The sequence below is a fragment of the Gambusia affinis genome, linkage group LG05 (genome assembly GCF_019740435.1).
Source record: "Gambusia affinis linkage group LG05, SWU_Gaff_1.0, whole genome shotgun sequence".
Lineage (NCBI taxonomy): Eukaryota > Metazoa > Chordata > Actinopteri > Cyprinodontiformes > Poeciliidae > Gambusia > Gambusia affinis.
In genome coordinates this window covers 14,023,101-14,043,807 of record NC_057872.1, presented here as the reverse complement: position 1 = coordinate 14,043,807, position 20,707 = coordinate 14,023,101, and the positions used below count along the sequence as shown (strand labels likewise).

The 20,707-nt window shown below is 41.5% G+C and overlaps 1 protein-coding gene across 2 annotated transcripts in view; it reads left to right on the top strand.

Annotated features, from left to right (window-relative positions):
- The window catches only part of kirrel3l (kirre like nephrin family adhesion molecule 3, like), a 44,118-nt gene extending 24,767 nt beyond the window's left edge, over positions 1–19,351 (top strand). The window contains exons 2-15 of one of the 2 annotated variants that reach the window (XM_044117516.1): positions 2,280–2,435; positions 3,074–3,223; positions 6,650–6,807; positions 9,328–9,478; positions 9,628–9,733; positions 9,954–10,102; positions 10,218–10,345; positions 12,635–12,761; positions 13,927–14,027; positions 14,727–14,925; positions 15,869–15,976; positions 16,152–16,261; positions 16,437–16,526; positions 17,224–19,351. In XM_044117516.1, the coding sequence (XP_043973451.1) occupies positions 2,280–2,435; positions 3,074–3,223; positions 6,650–6,807; positions 9,328–9,478; positions 9,628–9,733; positions 9,954–10,102; positions 10,218–10,345; positions 12,635–12,761; positions 13,927–14,027; positions 14,727–14,925; positions 15,869–15,976; positions 16,152–16,261; positions 16,437–16,526; positions 17,224–17,727 (2,237 nt within the window). In that variant the 3' untranslated portion in view covers positions 17,728–19,351. Of the gene's footprint in view, positions 1–2,279; positions 2,436–3,073; positions 3,224–6,649; positions 6,808–9,327; positions 9,479–9,627; positions 9,734–9,953; positions 10,103–10,217; positions 10,346–12,634; positions 12,762–13,926; positions 14,028–14,726; positions 14,926–15,868; positions 15,989–16,151; positions 16,262–16,436; positions 16,527–17,223 lie in introns of both variants that reach the window. The other variant, XM_044117515.1, reaches the window with a different exon arrangement.
- Positions 19,352–20,707: the final 1,356 nt, after the last annotated feature.

The window sequence follows — 20,707 nt, the reverse complement described above, 5'->3', positions numbered from 1 at the left end:
TGGGGCCAGATGGGGGGAGTGAGAGACAATGGGTGGAAGTGAGAATGGGTTTTAAGAGGGATGCTGAGAACCACGATGTGTTGGGGATGAACTCTCGTTCTTGATGAGCTCACTGTTTGGCATCTTTAATTGGGATGTTGCGTGACACTGGCGGGAGGTGGGCTGAAAGGGTGAAGGAGGAGAGGGGTGAGGTTCAGTCCGGGGTGCACCCGGAGATGAAGTGGGTAATTGAGTGGGGAATAAACAGTGCCAACAATCTGGGAAGTCCCCTTCCATTTCAAACTGGAGTTAAAAAAAAAAAAAAAACATACAGAGAATGGAGTGAGAAGAGATGAAGAAAGAGAAAAGAGTGAGACTGAGAGAAAATCCCATCCACCCTCTGGGGGGAAAAGCTGCTATTGAAAAGCTATTAAACTTGCATTTAGCAGGATTGATTGGAAATGAAGAGGCCTATTAAAAGAGAGGGACAAGGGGACAATAGCGCGTCTCTGGCCGCCGTATGTTGCCCTCCTTTCAGTGGCTTTCTTTGCTATTGGAGGCAAGGGGTTGGAGGAGGGGGGGGGGGCTGTCTGTTTAAGCGCTCCCACCAAGAGAAGCAGTTAAAAAGGGGGGGGGCTTAGCACTGGCTGAATGGGACCCGTCTTTATCTTCCTTCATCCCCCCTTTCCTTCTTTTCTGCACTGTGCAACAAAGAAGTGGAGACGCTGAAAGAGGGAAGGTTTTTTTTTCTTCTTCTTTTTATAAGTCCCTTTCCCAACTCACACAGACACCCTGCGAAGATAACCAACCAACTGCCTCTCCTTTCCTTCTCACCACCTACCTTCCCCCTATGGATTAGTTACCTCTGGAGTGTTGCCATCTTTCCCCTGCCAGTAGGATTTGTAATACTCAATCTTTAGCATAGTGGCACAAACAGTTGGAGCCAAGTATCCATATTCACGCTGCGCTTCGGCATGTGTGTGAAGGCAAGCCAGCCAATCCGGAGGGAGGGTGTGCAGCTTTCGCTTAAACACAGCAGCAAGACGGCAGCAGGTGTCTCCACTGACTTTCAGCAGGCTCAAACGGATGGTTCCCCCGGGAACTTTAATGGAGTTTTGATTGTTTAACATCCATTTTTACAGAAAAGCACATTTAAAGAGTGGCAGATTTTTCTCCCCAGAGGTGTGTTTTCTCTTCATGTCAGTAAGCATATAACCATATGGTCTTTTGAAACAGTTGAATAAATAATGGGGGTACTGCTGACTCTTTTTCTTAGAATTCTTTATAAAGAAAAAAAAACCTACACAAGGTGGGTATGTTCATTCTCTTGCGGGTGTTGTGAAAACACAAAAGCATGCTGTAAGGTTCAGATGATCACAGAATGATCATTGTGATCGTTGACTTCTGATTCAGCATCTCCATCTACAGCAGCATTGTGGCTTGTGTGACAGTGGAATCAATTTTAGGCTGAATTCTTTTGCTGCTTAAGTGCAACTTTAGAATCTCTCTTGAACGCTAATAAAAATTGCTCCTTCACCTTGTGGATGTCATCAGTCAAACTTTAGATCCTAAGACAACTTTGAAACCCTTAGAACTCAAATGTTTCTATTATTTAAAATCTATATCAGGAGAACAATGTGGCACAGGGGTGAAGCGCACAACTCAGGTTACGGAGGCCTCGGCTTTCTATGTGGCCGATACGGTTTATAGTCCCGGACCCATTGACCAGCTCTCACAACCCAATTTTCCATCAACTTACTGACAAATAAAGGTCACTACAGTCAAGAAATCTTAAAAAAAAAAAATCTACATCAAAATCTGTTTAAAAAAAATCTGTATTTTACTGATGTTCACTGTTTACTGATGTCAGATGATATCACTGTGTTTCCTATGACAAGAAGAGTCACAATCTGACTTTAGCACAAAAGGTGGGACAGTTTTTAACTTTAATACAACTTGAAAGCTGTCAGACTCCCATGTCAAATCAGTCACTCCATTAACTGAAGAGTTTTATCCATCTATTGTATCGCTTATGATGTCGCCGATCCTCAACCAGAACAGTTTGCTTTATTTTTTTATTTTTTTTTAGTGCAACTTTGTCCTTTTTTCAATGTATGTGATTAATACCTATACTTTGTCAACCAGCTGTGTTGTTATTGTTAGTGTAAAATTGTTTAAGTGAAAAATAAAAACTACTGGCATTCCTCAGTATAAGACAACTGATGGCCGATTCTGTGTTTTTTCTATTTTATTAGCTGGGAAATGATTTTCACATCGTCCTTTTTATTTTTATCTTCCAGCAGCCACCAAAGCAGCCTACTTCTCCCAGCAGCCCCAGGACCAGGTGGTGGTGCATGGCCAGTCCGTGACTCTGCCTTGTGTGATTGTGGGTTACAGAGGAATGGTCCAGTGGACCAAAGATGGCCTGGCGTTGGGTGGAGAGAGAGACCTACCAGGTACGGTCACTGCCCTTGTTTCTGTTGCCCCCTCCTTCCTCCTGCTCTCTGTATTTATTGTCCTCTGTGTCTCATCGGGTCTTGTTGCGATCAATGCCCGGTCTCATTAGAAATCAGCTCCCTCTCTGTCAGCCGTTGGGGTTTTTACACAAATGAATGGCGAGGGGAGAACGCACCGCTGACAGATCGGCTCCCGCTGCACACACCAAACTTTAATTTGTTGCTTAGCATTTTAAGAGTCTGGTAGGAAGGTGGATAATCAATTGGCTTTTGTCACGCACTGACATTTAAATGTGTAGCAGCGTAGTGAGAAAGCAGAGAGGCTTCCTCTTGACCTTAGCAACCCCATCTTTATTGTGTCTGTGTTTAAAGGACAACCTCCTCATGCAGCAGCCCTCTTACGTGTTGTGTTTCAAGCCTCATGCCACTGTGCTAACACAACAGTTAAATGCCTGGCCCCAGTAAGGTGCTGTATGCTTTTCACTTGTGCTTTATAAAGAGCTTTTACGCCTCTTTTTTCCCCCACCTTTGTTGAGAGCAGGAGCCTGGTTATTTTTTTTTTACTCCTTTTAAATATGTGATTGTTGTTGCTCGAATTGTTTACTTCTAACTCTATTCTCTGTGCTGGCTTCATGCAGGCTGGACGCGCTATTCCTTAATGGGCGACCCGCTATCAGGCGAGCACAGCTTGCTGATCGATTCAGCGGAGTTGGCGGATGACGCGGTGTACGAGTGTCAGGCTACACAGGCAGCGCTCCGCTCCCACCGTGCCAAGCTCACTGTACTAGGTAAGATACACAGCTCACTCATGATCCTCCCAGCCAGCTCTTGTGCCAGGGTCTGCAGGCTGGCAGAGCTTTGAAAGAGAAGAGGGTGGGGGGTGAGAGGATCAGGGGAGTGTCTTTATCACAAAACACCAAGACAGAAAGACAAGTGTAATTTCCAAGACTCCAGGAAAAAAAAATCACTTTATAGGATATTCAGATCTTCAACTCAATGATGTGTCTGCTGTGTCAGGATTCAGTTCATTAACTCTGGTCTTAGTTGCCTGCAAGAAAATGGTCACACTTCCTATGTCCTAACTTTCTTGGATGCTTTTTAAACCTGCTTTAGGTAGCAGATTATATGTTGTTACATTTTTTAGTCTTTTTTGTCACAAATAGACATTTGAGATAATCCAACCTATCTCGCACAACAAAAAAAGTAAATCAAACATGCAGTTTTAAAATTATGTTCTAAACAGCTATCCAAGCTATCCTTAGTTTAACACTTAAATAGAAACTGTCTAAAAAAATACATTGACAAAAAGTTCTCAAAAAGCAGTATGCACTGATCTAAAAAGAAATTTGAGAATGCCCTGGCAAATTACCAAAGTGAAAAGTTTGTATAGGCCTAGTCAAAGTCCAGACTTAAATCTTTAAGTCCTCATGTAAACAGGTAATTTGTCTTTCCTGAGTGTGTCCAATTCTACAAAGAAGAGTGGGACAAAATGACAACTATGAAAAACAAACATCTAAGTGCAACTGTTGCCTCCAAGGGTGACACAACCAGTTCATGAAGCAATTACTTCTTTTTCACATAAAGGCTGGTTAATGTGGACTGTCATTCTTCCTTAATGAATACAATTATCAATTAACAATTGCATTTAGTGTTTACCCAGGTTATTTTTGAAAGATAATAACATTTACCGAAACTGATACTGAAGCTTTTAAGTTTGACAAAAAAGTAAAAACAACAACAACAAAAAAAACCTATAAAGTGTCAAATACACTTCACATCACTATAAAGTTGTTTAAAACTTAGCGTTTGTATATTTTATTCATTTCTTCTGTACAGACTGGGATAAGATTTTGTTGTATACTGCACAAACACGTCTTTAGGAAGTGCCAAGCAAAGCTCAGCAAAAAAAGAAGGGAAACGCCTTTACTCTCAGTGGCAATAATCGAGACTGTACAGGTCCAAGATAATGTGATTGCTGCAGTCACAAATGACTCGCACAGTTGCTTGAAGGTCCAGATCTGCACAGTTAGCACATTTTGCAGCAAGCCACAACATCTATCAAGCGCAGGGCGGTTTTGTACATTAACGTGATGTGAGTGATCTACTTCTTCACACAGACATTCAGTAGTGGAGGGAGGGGTTGGGGGGGTACGGTCAGGGTAGCGAGGATTAGAAGTGACAGACCTTATGGGAGTCGGTTAGGTGCTGCTGGCATCTGGTGGCATGCAAAGGAATACCACTCCATTAATTAGTCCTGTCAATAGTCTATAAGTTACTACACAAGCAAATAATCCTTATAAGGAGGGAGAAACTCAAAGGATGAGTTTATGCAGAGCAGTTGCGGCAAATCGTGTCACAATGTCAGCCGTTCTGTTATTTATTTGTTGCCACGGAGGCAAAGCGTCAAATACTGGAGATTGGGTTGGCTAGGTAGAGAAGTCACACTCAGAACTGAAACAGAACAAAAGTACTCAAACCCCCTCGACGCTTTCACAACTTGCCACATTTCAATCAGCTTCAGTCTACTTCTGGGAGGTGTTTTATGTCATAACCCTACACAAAGCAGCAAAGTGAAAGAAAAGTTATGCTTTCAGTTGAAAATTTTCACAAGAATCTCAAAGACGTAGCTTGAAATAGTATTCATCTCCCTTTACTCTAAAAACAGTCAATATAACCATGTTGCTGACTTCTTAGGTCACCTTATTAGTAAGTAAATGTCCACCAGTGTGCAATTAACCATCAGCATATACAGCTGCTCTCTCCAGGTTTGTTAGAGAACATCACCGAATGATGAAGACCAAGGAACTCCCCAGACACCTTAGAGAGACAGTTGTTTAGATGTTTAAAGGAGTGTTAGGATTCAGATTTGGAAAAATTGCAGCACAAACTGACAACCTTCCAAGACATAAACATCATCTTAACCAAAGGGAACAGCATAAATCAGAAAAGCAGTCTAGAGGTTTCTGGTAGCTCTGGAGGAACTGCAGTGAGCTACAGCTCAGAAAACTACAATCATGTGTTTCATAGAAAATTGGACAATAATTCAGTTTCAGAAATTCAGATGTATGTAAACACAAACAATATGTGTTCGATTTTTATTTGTGTAGTATTCTGATAGCCACGTATATTGTTCCTTCCACTTCACAATTGGTTAATAATAGTGGGACATAAAATCTCAATAAAATAAATTTTATTTCCAGCTGCAATGACATAAAGTCTGACATGGGTGTGAATACTTTTGCAAGGCACTGTAAATAGAAAAAGAAATTGTGAATGCTCATCTGTCCACCTTTCTGTGTAGTTTCACAGCTGCGCAGAGCAAAGCAGTCTGCAGCTCTCCCTATGTAAAAATACATAGTATGTCAAATCAATGAAAAACTGTCACCCCTCCAGGAAAAGTGCCCCAAAAAACTCTGGCTGGTGGTTCATGATCATCATGTCTATGAAAAACACACAGAAATAAAATCAAAATGCAGTTTAGCTGTTTGTGAGGATGTCACTATTGTAAAGGAAGTAGGGCTTTCCTGTGTTGCGTGTGCAACCGCCCGCATGCGTGTGTAGGCGTGTGTGCGTGTGTGTGTGTGTACAAATCAATGTGGCCAGATGAGACCAAAGCAATCCTGCACAGTCAAAGGAGTCAACGGTGGGAGTGCAGTCAGGGGAATCGGCATGGAAATTAAAATCACCTAGCGCTCGGATTCCATTAGTGTCCGTGCAGCGGCAACGGAAGGACCTTTGACAATTCAGATACACACAGCGAAATTGGTTCGGCGGAGGGTGCGAGAAAGGCCAGCACAAACCCCATGTTTACGCCTTCTCTTATTGGTCGGGGGAGATAGACGCCTTCATCAGGGGTGGCACGCTCGGCTTGCCAGTGGTGCGTGCGAAACCATGCAAATAAATGAACAAATAAGCAATTCGGCTGAGACATCACTCTGCAACAGTGGGAGCAAATAGAGTAATAATGCTAGTCCCCAGAAAGGAAATAAATAAGGTTGAGTGTTTCTTTTTCTTTCCCCGCCGCCAACTAACAACTGTTCTTGGTCTTTTCTCTTGTATAAAGCTACACCTTGTTAACAGACGCTCGCCAGTAAGAAGATATAGTCATACAACGATACTGAGCTAAAAGCTACAGCAAGCATCAGCCTGGCTGTGTACTCGCCTGGATCTTGTTGTTTTGTTTCTGAGTGGTATGTTTTTGCTCTGCTCCACAGTTCCACCCTCTGACCCCGTGGTGGAAGGCGGCCCCGTTGTTCGTCTGAAGGCCCACACACCACACAACCTTACCTGCAGAGCCTCGGGAGCCAAACCTGCAGCTGAGATCACCTGGTACAGAGATGGAGAGGTCATGGAGACAGCGATTTATTCCAAGGTACAGCAAGAGTGGGCTTAGTCGCTAACCGCCCGCGCAATCTTGTAGAATGGAATAGTTGCAGAGGAACACATGCAAAAGTATTCAAAACAAAGATATTTCCTCTCAGGGGTATGACTCTCAATCTCTTTATTTCTTCCAATCTTTCTTTTTTTATCTATTACTTCCCTTCAGTCATGAGGATTTCTTTATGTGCTCTCTGCAATCCCCCCTCCCATTTTTATCACTCATTCCTGACCCCCACCTTCGCCTCTTATGCCTCCATCTCACCCTGCACCCCCCTTCTTTTTGCTTGCTAATGCAGCCACACTACAGCATAACTGGAGCATGCCAAAGCTCAGACAGGCATGAGCGTTTCATACAGTAGAGCTTCTGCAGAGGAGAAATCACCCACAACAATGTAGAGACACAATGGGGATGCGCCCGAGCGTGAGCCGGTCGCGGCTGGGAAAGTGTCACATTTTTCATGCTCCCTGACCACGCTAAACGACGCTAAACGCCACATTTAAGGAAGCGAAAGCCTGCAGAGAGAGAAAGAGGTGGAACGGGGGTGGAGGATCAGAGGGGTGAGGGCGTGAGAGGATATGAGATGTAAGGAATTGAAGAGGGAAAGAGGCACAGAGAAGGCCATCAATATTCACTTAAATCACGAGGCGGCTTTGTGCAAAATGAAGCAAATATCGGTCAATTTTTTCAAACTGAGGCAGAGGGTGGAGGGCTGGACAAGGCTTTGTCCGAGTGAGTGTTGGTGACAGAGAGTGATGTGATTTGATCTAGCATAAAAATGCTTTTTGTGTGTCGGGCCGAGGAAGTGAAAGACCTGCTCCATTGATTTGGCTGTCAGTGGAAAAGGTTTAGCTCGCACTCGATTTGTGACACTTCCTGCTTACGATCATAACCCCGATACCCCAATGTAGAAACACGCATACCTTCCTCTGTGGCCGCTGCAGTTATTTTTCCCAACTCTCTGTGCACTGCTTGAAACGCCTTTTTATAACTATTGAGCTTCATTGAATTTTGGCACATTTTTACCACATACTTTTGTGGGGGGGGGGTTCACATGAAAGAAAGCTAAATGAAAATGTATGGTTTTCATAATTTTCTACCAATAACAAAACAGTTTGCAATCTATTTGTACTCGGTCCCCTTTATTCTTACCCTTAAAAAAATCTAGCATAGCCACCTTTCTGTAAAGAGTTTCAAAGGTTTGTTGAAGAGCATTAGAGAGCAAACAGCATCATAGATACAGGCCAGGGATACAGTTGTGGAGAGCCTACAACACAAACTCCCAATTTTTTGACAGCTCTCAGAGCAATTTTTAATCCATTATCTGAAAATGGAGCTCGTATTGTAGCAAACCTACTTAAACTGAGCATGGAGAGCATTAATAAGAGAAGCAGGCAAGAGACCAATTGTAACTCCGGAGGAGCTGCATTCACCACTTAGGCTTTGAAAATCCATTGACAGAATGACTTTAAGTTGTGCGTTTCAAAAATATGACTTTTATATTCCCCTTGAAAAAGTTCAAGGGAGAATAAAGCCATTATTGAAACAAAGTTATACGAAGCCCTAGCTGCAGTTTATTGCAAGTCATGTAGGGTAAACAGCTAACAGGTCGAAGAAGCAGCTCTGGGCAGATGTGAACAAAATTAAAAATTCTGAAAAAAACAAAAAAAGTGTATGATAGAAATTAATGCATCCAAGACCTTGAACATGTCTATCGCCATAGGAAAATATGGTGGTGGCAGTGTCACGCTTTGGGAAAATCCTTTTTTCCAATGGGGAAACTGGTCAGAGTTGATGGGAATTTGAATGGAGCTAAATGGAGGGAAAGAAAACCTGGAGTGAAAGTTCACCTTCCTACAAGACAATGACTCTAAAGACATAATAAACAACCAGGCATATAGCAATGATTACTTTAGATCAAGTATGGGTTAGAATGTGTTAGTGTTAGAATGGCCAAGACAAAGTCCAGACCTAAATCCAATTTAGAATGCATAGCAAGACTTTAATATTAATGTTTACAGATTATCTCTATTAACCTAACTATCTGTTTTCTATGACCTACAATAAATGCAATATTTTCTGTTAGTCCCACATAAAAACACAATTAAACCTAATATAGGTTGTGGTTGTAACATGTCAAAATATGAAAAAGTTGAAGGGAGATAAACATTTTGCAAAGCACTTCATTGCTGTGCCCAGTGGAGTTTTTTTTTAAGCATGAATTAGAAGCAGAAGAGAGAAAGAGAGCCAGATCTTAAGAATCTACACCTTTACTTACTTAGAAGTATTGATTTCCAAGCAGTAAATAGATTTTAAAGATAATGACAAACAAGGAGCGCTGACAGGGAACACTCAGAAATGTAGGAGCAGCACAATATTTCTGTGCTGCACCATAAAATAAATTACTTTCCAAAGAACTGGACCGCAATGTCATAAGGCACTGACTTGTTTTGTGCAACATTGATTGGATTTTCCTTCCTAAGTTCCTGCACCATTGTTGTCCAAACTCTGTAGGCCCTAATGGAGGATGGGAAGAGGGAGGCAGCTGTCAGTATGCTTCCAATCATTCCAGAAGACAGCGACTCCGGACGCACCTACACCTGCAGGGTTCTCAACCCAGCTGCTCCCGCTGGACGACAGACTTCAGTCACTATCAGTGTCCAGCGTGAGTCCTGCATGCACCTGTCCATAAAGTTTTTAAAACATTGAAAAAAAAAAATGTTTAAAAATCAATGAAGACTGCATGAATTGTTTTCTGTGTGGTTACTGGTTTTAGTCCTAAATATTTAACATGAACTTGTTTGGTCTTCATAGATCCACCTGCCGTGACCTTGTCAGTCCAACCTCAGACCGTGACAGAGGGCGCCAAAGTTCTCTTCATCTGTTCGGCATCTGCCAACCCTGAGATCACTGGATACAGGTAGACTTCTGTCTGATGATGACTCAGTTATTTGTAACACCCGAGTTGCTTGAAAATATACGATAAAATTTAAAAAGCATTTTTGGCTAAATGGGCCTTTTAATTGGCAGCTTTTGATTGGCACAATCCCTAAATCTGCTGATGGTCTTTTTCATAAGCATGACTAATTGCCTTTCCTGAACGAATGCAGCAGTTTAATGTGATTACTCCTATGTCCAAGGTGGTCAAAAGGAGGAGTGCCCATATCGGAAGCCAATGGGGACAGCCTTGAGGTGACTGTGGATTATTCTTATTTCACCGACCCAGTCTCCTGCGAGGTGTCAAACTCTGTGGGCAGCACCAACGTCAGCACTCTGGTCGATGTGCAATGTAAGTTTTGCTGGAGGAGCATGTCATGCGGTACAGTTGGCTATTGTTTGACCATTTTAAGGTCAAACAATAAAAAGTAGTTCCTCGTTGATTTAAACTGCCTACTTTACCTTAGTTGGCCCAAGACTGCTGTCAGAGCCCAAGCCAATGACTGTAGACATAGGGATGGATGCAGCCTTTACTTGCGCATGGACTGGAAACCCTCCTCTGACCCTGGCTTGGACAAAGCATGGCTCCAGCGTGGTAAGTCAACCCAGAAAACAAGTCGCCACTTTATCCTAATAGTAAAACTTCAACGCCGACGTTCCTCCAGAGAGGAGCATTCGCACATGGCCTAGAGGCATGAATCCCACACACTTTTTCCAACACTTTTTTCCTGGCTGAATCTTCAACACCTCTCACGGCTAGCTCCCTTAGGGATAGAGCCTCTGGCAGAAAACTGTCTGCCCAATGACAGATTCATACAGACAAATACGTGCACATGGCATGCTGTCATAGGTCTAAGGCAATCAGTTGGTCAATCAATCAGCCGACAACTGGTTCAAACAAAAAGAATTACTGTCTAAGTGTCGCCCCACAGTTTACAAAAAGATCATATTTTCCCTGACATTGAATAAAAGATGCATCTATATTTCTCCTTTGTTTCTGACAAATGTAAGAGTTTTAGTTGTTGTTTTAGCTCAATAGAAAATGGCTTAAAGGAGTGCTTAAGGATTTTTTATTTGGAGTTTTGGTCAGTTTGTATAAATCGAGAATAATTGGTCCCAGAGGCTGATGCTAATAGCTACTCAGAGTTATGGCAGGCCTTCAGATTTTCAGCAATTAATAAAAAAAAAAATCAACTTTCCAAAATCTATTTGGGTTGTCAATGTTTTAGACAACCCAATAGCATGTTTTCATTGCATTTAAGTAAAAACACCAAGTGATTTCATATGCAAGGACATAATTTTATATTACGATTTTTGACCTACTCATGTTAGTTAGAATTTCTTGTTTATTTTTTAACACTTTCATGAAAAATTGACATAAGATAAAATTGATAACATATAAATATATGAGAGAGGGCAGACAAAATTAAAATTCTGCCGACATGGAAGTTTGCACAGATACCATTTGGTGAATCTATAAACCGTTTTCATGTTTGAAGTGGGTGGCTAGTTTGATAGAGCCTGATGATTATTAACGCAGTAAGTTGAGGTTGGAGGCAGTAAGCTGCCAGTGAATCACATAGTGACAACAGAACAACTGAAAATGTTTCCAGTCAAAGTAACAACATAACCCAAAGACCCAAAGAGCAATATCTACTGCAAGTAAGGCACTCATTCCTTATAAAAAAAAAACCAATCTGTTATACCTTTAACCTTCCCGTAATCCCAGCTAGACATATTCAGGAAAAGCAAGGCAGATGTGACAATTACACGCAATGTGTGTGTCCTGTAAATGATCGTCTATATGCAACCCCGAAACAGAAGCAGCAGCTGCGGGAGGGTTAAGAAGCCAACTGTTCCAACTTCACTTTGCAAGATCATAGTAGATTGTTCTTTGCTGGATAGCTTCCGAACTCCACTCATAGTTGTCAAATATTTCTTTGTCATTTATTAGGAAGCAAGAATTTTTTTTAGAATAGTTAAAGTGCTTGTGAACTGAGTTCTGAATTAAAAAAAAAAATAATGTTATGTTATCTAAAAACAGACTTGGGTGTAAAGCATCTAAATCTGCCTCTTCAAAGTCACTTTCTTGGGTGAAATAATGGGAAGTTTCCATCTTAACTTTACATCACTCTGGTAAATGTCTTTCGCTGCACACACCATTAAAGGAGGCGTCCCTTAGGAGCTTCTTTCCAGACCACTAATATAATTTCTGAAGCCGTGCTGGAGAAAGCAGCCCCAGCGCAGACCGCTGTTGGATGAAATAAGCAGTGCCGTCATCTCTCAGAACGAACACTTTCAACCACTCTGAGCAAAATGTGCAGGCATTTTTCTAATCCACCCACTGCCACTGTCCCTCACACAGCCATGAGTAATGGATTAATTGGGTTACTCTGTAAGTGTGTTGAAATACAAAGAAAAAATAAAATAAAATGGAGAGAGTGAGAGGGAGGATGTGAAGACGAGGAGAAGGCGGGAGGAGGACAGAGTGGGGATAAATGGATTAATCACAGCTTGATGGAATGACAGGATCAATGAGCTAAGGAGTGAGTGAGTGTAGGAGCTCCAAAGGCTAGGGCCCACTCACACATAGTATGCCACGATCTGTCCCCACTGTTTAATTACAACAATCTCCCCAGCAGCACGGTCACTCAGCGGTGGCTGGAGTGCTTAATGCTGTGATTAAAGCTCTTCACAATGAAATTAAACTCCAACCACCAGCATTTGTTACAATGGTCAGCCCACCTCTGCACTGCCTCTGCAATGAGGGGGCCCCTGATGAAGGCTTGCACTTCCTTTGTCTGCCTCTTCCCTCCGCTGCCTCATTTTTTGCTTTTTCTCTTTCTAACACATTTCTCACTTGTCTTTCTGGATCTCTCACCAGGTGCTCAGTAATGGTAACACCTTGCAGCTGAAGGCTGTTACCCAGGAGGATGCTGGAACATACACCTGCAAGGCCATTGTTCCTCGTATAGGAGTCGCAGAAAGAGATGTCACTCTAACAGTAAATGGTGAATGACTTTTTCAGAAAATGACGGCACAGTCACAATGTATTGTTCCGTAGTAAAACTTTGGGATATTTTGACATTTTCAAATTGTACTTTTAAGCTTTTTTTCTGAAACTTTTTTTTCAGTAACTTTTCTTTAAATTACAAATTGATTATTTTTTCATGCTTTTTCATTAAGAGCACTGCAAATAAAAGAAAAAAGGGGGTAGGTGAAAAGTTAATGCTTTGTTGGGCAGGTTAAAATATCACAGGTACCATGCGGTCAAACTCTGGTTACCAATAATTTATTAGGGCAGGTAGATGGAGTACTAGGCAAGGCAAATTTTATTTGTATAGCACATTTCATGTACAAGACAGTTCAAAGTGCTTTACAGAAAAATGTATTGTTTGAAGACAGAGTGAGTCGAGGCCTGTCTCACTTCTTCAGGAAGACAGTTCCAGACTTTACAAGCATATTGCTGACATACAGCCTTGCGGTGTTTAGTTCCAACTCTGGGCATCAGTAGGAGACCACGACCCGACATTCTCAGAGACCAAGCTGGTTCATAGGGCTCCAACACATCAGAGATGAAGTTTGGCACTAGAACACAAAGGCACTCATAAACAAATAGAGCTGTTTTAAAGTATTCTATAGGCAACAGGAAGCCAGATCTGAGCACTGGACTAATTTGGTGATATTTCCTGGTTCTAGAGAGAACTCTTGCAGCAGTATTCTGGATGCTCAGCAACTTTGTTACAGCTTGTTTTGAGAGCCCAGTGAACAGGCCACTTCAGTAAATTTAGTGGATACACAGAAGACAAACTCTGGCGCACACAGCCCATTTAAAGACACATCATCTACAAGATCTATGTAAAAATACTCCACTGGCTCACTGGAGTAGTTGACAAAGTTTACTAAATTGGTTGCATTGCAGTGTCTATCTGTCTCTTTTCTAGATTCCTGTAGCAGTTATGCTACTTTGCTAATGTTAGCATACATAAACACAAACATCATAAAGGGATTTATTTAAGTTCTGCCATTTTTCATTTCTGACAGACCCAATAATAAAGCCAAAAATACTTTTTAGCAACACTAAAAATAGAAGTTTTTTGTGGTTGCTTTTGCTATTAACCAAATAATCATTCCTTTTTCTATGTCTTCTCTGTCCATCATTCTTTTTCTCACCAGGTCCACCTATCATCACAGCAGATGGAACGCAGCATGCTGTCAAGCACGCCAAGGGCAAACTCGAGTGCCGGGTGGGAAGCAGCCCTCCACCTGATAAGATTGTAAGCAAGCTTTTTTTTTCTTGTGTTGTGGTTCACATTCTCATTGTTGGAGGGATAACACACTGAAATGTTCCTCTTTGCCACACCCAAATGAGAGAGCAGTCAGAGGAATGCTAGCCTTGACCTCAGCATTGCACTTTTGCTTCAACACACCTCTACTTCACTTATTAAAAGATACGCACTTGGGCACACACATTCATGACTGTAATTGCAGAGAGGCTGAAAGGATTGCAGAGTTAGGGGAGTTTCAGACGACGAGGTTTTTACAGGATTTGCCAAACTACATTCAATTAGCAGCCCAAGGGGCATCACCTAGCTGACCCTGTTGAACTGCTGAAGGTATGCTGGGTTGGAAGAGAATAATTAGGGTGTGTGAAGGAATGAGAGACAGGTGCCCTGCTGGCCTGATGGTGGAGACAGCAGAGTGGAGCCTTATTTTGTTGTGCAGCCTCCTAACCCTCTTTAGGCCTCACCTGCAGGGCAGACGTGGATGGTAGCTTAAACATGAGCCTATGAGCCATGTCAGCCAGAGAACACCTTGGAGGTCAGCAGAGGGAAAGCAGAACAAACAGATAAACTGGTTTTCTGTCAGTGGCAGGCGGAGATCTATAAACAAGTGTGCATGCCTTTGCTTTGGTCATTTGCTGAGAGATTCGTCACAAAAAAAGCAATTTACTACCCATTGTTTACCCTCCACAGGTTTGGACCTTTGGAGACATGAGTCTATCCTCTGGTTCCTCCGGTCGATACTCGGTGCAAACTGTGACCACTGACCATGGGGTCGTTTCCTCTCTTGTCCTGTCTGAGACTTTGGTGCAGGATTTTCAGATGCGGTACAACTGCACCGCTTGGAACCGCTTTGGCACCGGCACTGCCCTGGTCACACTGAAGGAGCAAGGTAAACACTGACAGCAGCTCTGTACAAAAGGTTACAGTGATATTACAATAGTTATGACTCATAAATCACTTGAGCAGAACTGGCTCAATGAAATTAAGTCATGAAATGGCTTCTACTTAGTCAAAGTGGCACATGATAACCAAAATGAATCAGCCATACCTAGTGTCTTCCATTATAAATTTATATATATATCATAAAAACAATTTTTGGAGATTCTGTCGTGATTTTTAAAGACGTTCTAGTTAGATAATATCTAACAATAACATCTAGCTAACTAGATGCCTAACTTGCCTTAGCTAAATTCAGCTAAGGGAATATCATTTAATGAGTAGATGGGTATGTTAATGATTGTGTTTGCCCCATAATATGTAGATCGATTAGGGAACAAATATGTTTGTGGTTGGGGTTATAGTCTCCATCACCATATCATAGCTCAGAAAAGCTCAGAAAAATCAAGCAGTAAATCCCCTGAAGTGGTCTTAAAATTAACCACTAGTACCACTTGAGCAGTGACTCTGGTAACCTTCACTGCAGCAAACGCCAAAAATAAGGTCCTCGACAGTAATTTACATCAATGTATCAGAGCGAGGGTCTCCAGAGAAAGGGGCAGCAGTATCTCCTGGAATCTCTAATTAGATTACTGTCTATTGCTTCATTGCATGTCAGGCCTTGTTACCCTTCCGTCAGAGAGATTAGAGACAATAGCCATGCTGCAAGATGCCGAATTGTCCACATGAGCATATGCCACTGAAGCTGTGAGAGGACTGAGGCGTACTGTTTATGGATTTATAGCCATAGTGGGTTTAAGGGATTAGCAAGGCAAATGAATGAAGTCTCTCTAATTCTTTCACTTTAATTTTCCTCATTTGCTCTGCACATTTTTGACATCTAAATAAGCTCTTTTCTTCTATCCACCCCTGCCCTCTTTTTTTTCTTTTTACAGAGGCCCTCCCTATGTTGATAATTGTCGGCGGCGCAGTAGGTGGAGGTTGTGTCCTGCTTATCTGTGTAATCACACTCGTCTCCCTCTGCTGCCGACACACAGGCAAAGGTGAGCTCAACGGTCAGTATGGGCAAGATAGGAAACTCTTAAAATCAAACTGTTTGTTTTTCTCTTCTGAACAGTGAAGGTTTTCTTGTGGCTTTATATTAAAACACTTAAAACGATATGTAAATTTAGAAATTTGCCATGGTGTGTCAAGTAAAACCCTTTTGAATTCCCACAGGTAAGAGATGCACTCGACTTTCCAAGAGTGATATCAGGGTTCAGATTGTTCACAGTGATCACAACGCTACTCGTGGCAACGATGATGAGGAGGATGTCAAAGAACCAATGGTAAGTTAGATTTTTTTTTTTTTTACCTTCTCTGTGTGTCAGACAGTGATGGGAGCTAGAAAGACAGGGGTTACATTAACATTGAAGCAGAAACTTCAAACTTTTCTTTTGTTCCTATTCAAGCAAGGTCTTGTTCGTTCTTGTAATTCTTTAGAAATGCTTGGTCTTCCCTCAGGCTCCCAACAGCAGCGAGTCTCCAGGGACATCTCGCACAGAACACAGTGACCTCCTGGAGGAGGAGGATGACGAAAGATCGGACATCAAGGTAAAACTTAAAAGACTTGAAAAGACACTTTCAGTATGGCAAGTAAAGTGTCTTGCAAAAGTGTTCATACGTTTTCCGCATTTTATTATGCGACCACAAACTTCAATAATTTCATTATCCTGTCAATAATAATTTGGGGTGTTCAATCTGATAGACTGGATAATAGCCACAGCTGCCCTGGGGGATGTCTTGCTCAAGGACACAATGACAGAGGTTGACAGAGTGGGGATCAAACAGGCAATCCACCAATTGCTGGAGAAACTCCTACCACCATTGCCGCGATGTTGCATTTTCAGCCCAACATCAAATAAAAACAGCATAGCTATCACATAGCTTTAGTGGAAAATCACGTTGCTGTTGCACATAATGTTTTCCACCGTGGGACAATAAATAATATCTCCTTACTCTATTAAAACAGAGTAGAGTGTTGAGTTGTGCTGAGTAGCTTATAGTTGAAAAGGGGCATCAATAGTAAGTGAACCCGGAGGAAGATCTGCTTCAGGCTGCAGAGGCTGTGAAACTGATCGACAACACAAGAGCTTGTGGTTATAACATGAAAATATGTGGAAAAGTTCATGAGGTGTGAATATTTTTGTAAAGGACCATGTACATTTTTGTTTTTTCAACCTTTGCACATGAACAAAACATTTTGTACATATTTGACATTACTGATTTGCATTCCCACTGTCAATCATAGGACCCCACCAACGGATATTACAATGTCAGGGGCCACGATGACCGTCACATCCGCAACAGTGGCTTCTCAGAGTACGTGCCCAACTCCCGGCCAGTCTACACACCGTCACAGCTGCCTTCTCCAAGCCCCATGTACGGCCAGCATGGCTCTCAGCCTCGTATCTACGAGTTCTCCCATCGATACGCCACTAATACTGTGAGTCGATCTTCGTATGAACAGCAGCCACCAGCCCAGCAGCAGCAGCCACAGTCGCCCACCCAAACAGCTGCCATATATCCCACAGATCCCGTCTACAGTGGCTCAGCCTACCTTCCTGCCACCTACGGTCGTGCCTTCACCAGCTATGTCAAGCCAGCTTCCTACGAGAAGGTTGATGCATACGACCAATCAGATCAGGCCAGCAAGGTATCAAGCTCATCTCGTTTCTCCTACGCCTCCTCTCAAGTGTCCTCCCAGCAGTCTGACTACGGCCGGCAGACTCAACGCATGCAGACTCATGTCTGATTGAACCGAAAAAATATTAACAGCAAAATAGAAGTGAGTAGATACCACATTTGTGGTTGAACTAACATGAAAAGAGACTTTGTTTACTCACACGGTCCTGCAAGGATTTGCGTGGACAGTCTTGGGATAACCTGTGATGGATGCCAAGATGGAAAATCTAGCATTGTGTGATACCTCACCAGGTTTTAATTTTCTGAACATGAAAATGGCCAACTGGAACAATGCTCCATCTCAGCTGGCATATCCTTTAACCTGCATTCCAGTACCTAACTTTGAGTCAACACTAAATGTCAAAAATGACCTCATGGAGACTGGGAAAGAAGATCTCACAAAGCTAAAACATGTTCAAGGAAAAAGAAAAAAAACAATATGAACAGCCTTTTATTGTCTGTCATTTGGTGTCTTGTTGGCATGCGAAAGCAATTCTAAGCACATTTGTGTTTCTATCATTAACAAAAGACAGCTATTGACAAAGACAGACTTATTCTATACTGCACAACAGGCTAGCTGTACTGACCAACAAGTGCTGCAGGCGCCGTATTGTATGAGGCGTAATCACCGAAATACATCTGAACTTAGCTGTGTTCCTGAGGCGTCTTATGATAATAACAGGTTTTGGACATTGAAGTGTTGTTCGCCAGAGAATAACACAGAAATTCAAGGAGAATGTGTGTACAGTATATATTAACTATGTTGTACAAGTTGGACAAGGTTAGCCCACGAAATTCCAAAGATGGAAAGAACTGTATAGGGAAAAGTACGGGCCAACGCCTGGGGAAAAGAAACAACTTTGTTTTCTGATTGTAAAACAAATGATAAGATCTTAAAAGAACAATCAAATGTGGTGTTGAGGGAAATGTTGGCAATCTTGAACATTAAACACACTTGAACGTGACGTCAACTTCTGGAGGCTTAGATGGGATAAGTGATGCATCAGTCGTGGTCCTAAAGTGGACCGTTTAAAAGTTTTACAACTCAATCGAATTGTCTCAACATGTTTACAAGAACCAGTACTACCCTGAAACACTGCGCATCTGTACAAATGGCTCTTGCTCTCTCTCTCTCTCTCTCTCTGTTGCATGCAAACGATGTGTCTTGTGACAAATTTTCAGCATTTATATTCATCTCCATTTCCTGTTTGAGCGTATCGGATTCTCCGCACCCAATCCCATTGCGTCTCACGACCTGGATGTTTTCCGTACTGCCATTTGTCTATGCGAGTTAGTGCCAGGGCAGTCTGACGAGAGAAGAAAATGTTGCTGAAAGAGAGGAGGCCAACATCATTGCTTGTCTTTTATTTTTATATTTTATATAAGCCTTAAAGTACAGCTTGTGAGCTGCTCTATTGTAAAGTATCTTTATATACATATGTAATCTGTCTTTTGTTGGTTTTTTTGTTTGTTTGTTTTTTTTCGTGGTTATCACAGAATTTCACATCGGAGTTGTTCAATCATCGAATGCAGTTGAAATGCTCATTTTCTTTCAGTTGAACACAACTAATTGCCATTTCTTTGTTCATTCTTATATTAATGTATTAAGAATTTTATTTGCTAGAAATGAGCTATTGTTGCTTGTACCTTTGTACACATATTTATATTTAAATAAAACCATTTCCAATAAAGAAGCAGGCTCCAGTGAATCCTGGAAGTTATTCAGCTACAGCTTCACATCGACAAACAAAGCATCCCATGTAGCAAAAGTGATGAATACATAAATTAGCAGCACTGTCTATGTTGATTTTCCGATTCCCCCACTGCTGCTGTGACTTTAATGAAGACAGATGAGACAGTAGATCCCCCAGTACCCCCACTATATGTGTATCCACCTCCTGAAGTCAACATGCCCATTTGGTAGGGTAATAAGATAGAGCTGTGACAAAGGAAGGTATTATTTGACAATATGAGCTTGTCTTGTCACCGCTGTTCCCCAGGTATGCATGCTGCTCACGATAGGGAGGAGAGGTACATCCTCATTACAATTCCACTGTGAGAAGGTATGAGCTCTCCCAACACATGCATTTATTATGTACAACATAATCTACAAAACGAGACCGTGTCAAAGACGGGCAAAGCAGGTGACGTATTTAGAAACTACACAATCAGATGAATAAAGGTTTATTAATATAGTTCTTTAATATGAAAAACATAAAAACAAACCAATAAATAATAGAAATTCAGAAGTCCAACTCACAGCATTTAGAAGTAACATCTTAAAACCAGCTTGGCAATTAGAATCAAGGTATACACATGCTACATCTTAACATCCTACAGCTTAAAAACTGCTAAAAGGTTTCATGATACAAATTCTGTGATTTAAAGACCATTGCTTGACATGCCAGACAAAGTGCCCCAGTATTGCCCCATTGCCCAAGTGCCCCATTTCATAAGATGAAGTTAGTGACCTCCTTTACCTGTTGCTGAGTTTTGCTACTTTTGCTGGTGTTTATTCAATATTTTGATCAGCTTTGTGTCAAACAGGGATTCTTGAGAAGAGGGACAAAACAGTTCCTACTTGTGTATATTTGAATAAAATATACACAAAATAATTTTTTTTCAAATATCTGACTAAACTAACCTGGGCCATGTGAGCACAACATTGTATGTTTTCCTGGTGTTTGCTGAATATTTTTTATTTTAAACATTGTAGTAGGTGGATGGAGTCTTTAAAATCCCTTGTCCTGGAGCAGAACTCAGTACATTATAATAGTTTAAAACAATTAAAGGAAAACTAACATAATATATTATGACAATTAAGTATAAGTATTCAAATAACTAATTATAAAAGTATCAATAAATTTAATTAAAAATCATTTTTATATATTTTCCAACTCAATTGAAATTTGTCCCAAGTTTTTGTCAACACCGTCAGACATCAACTTGATAGACGTCAGACAGACGTCAGAATGTTAAAAATAAAAAATAAAAAATCAGGCATTATTGGGGGCATCAGAACTTCTGAGGACCCCGTGACCTCCTTTTTT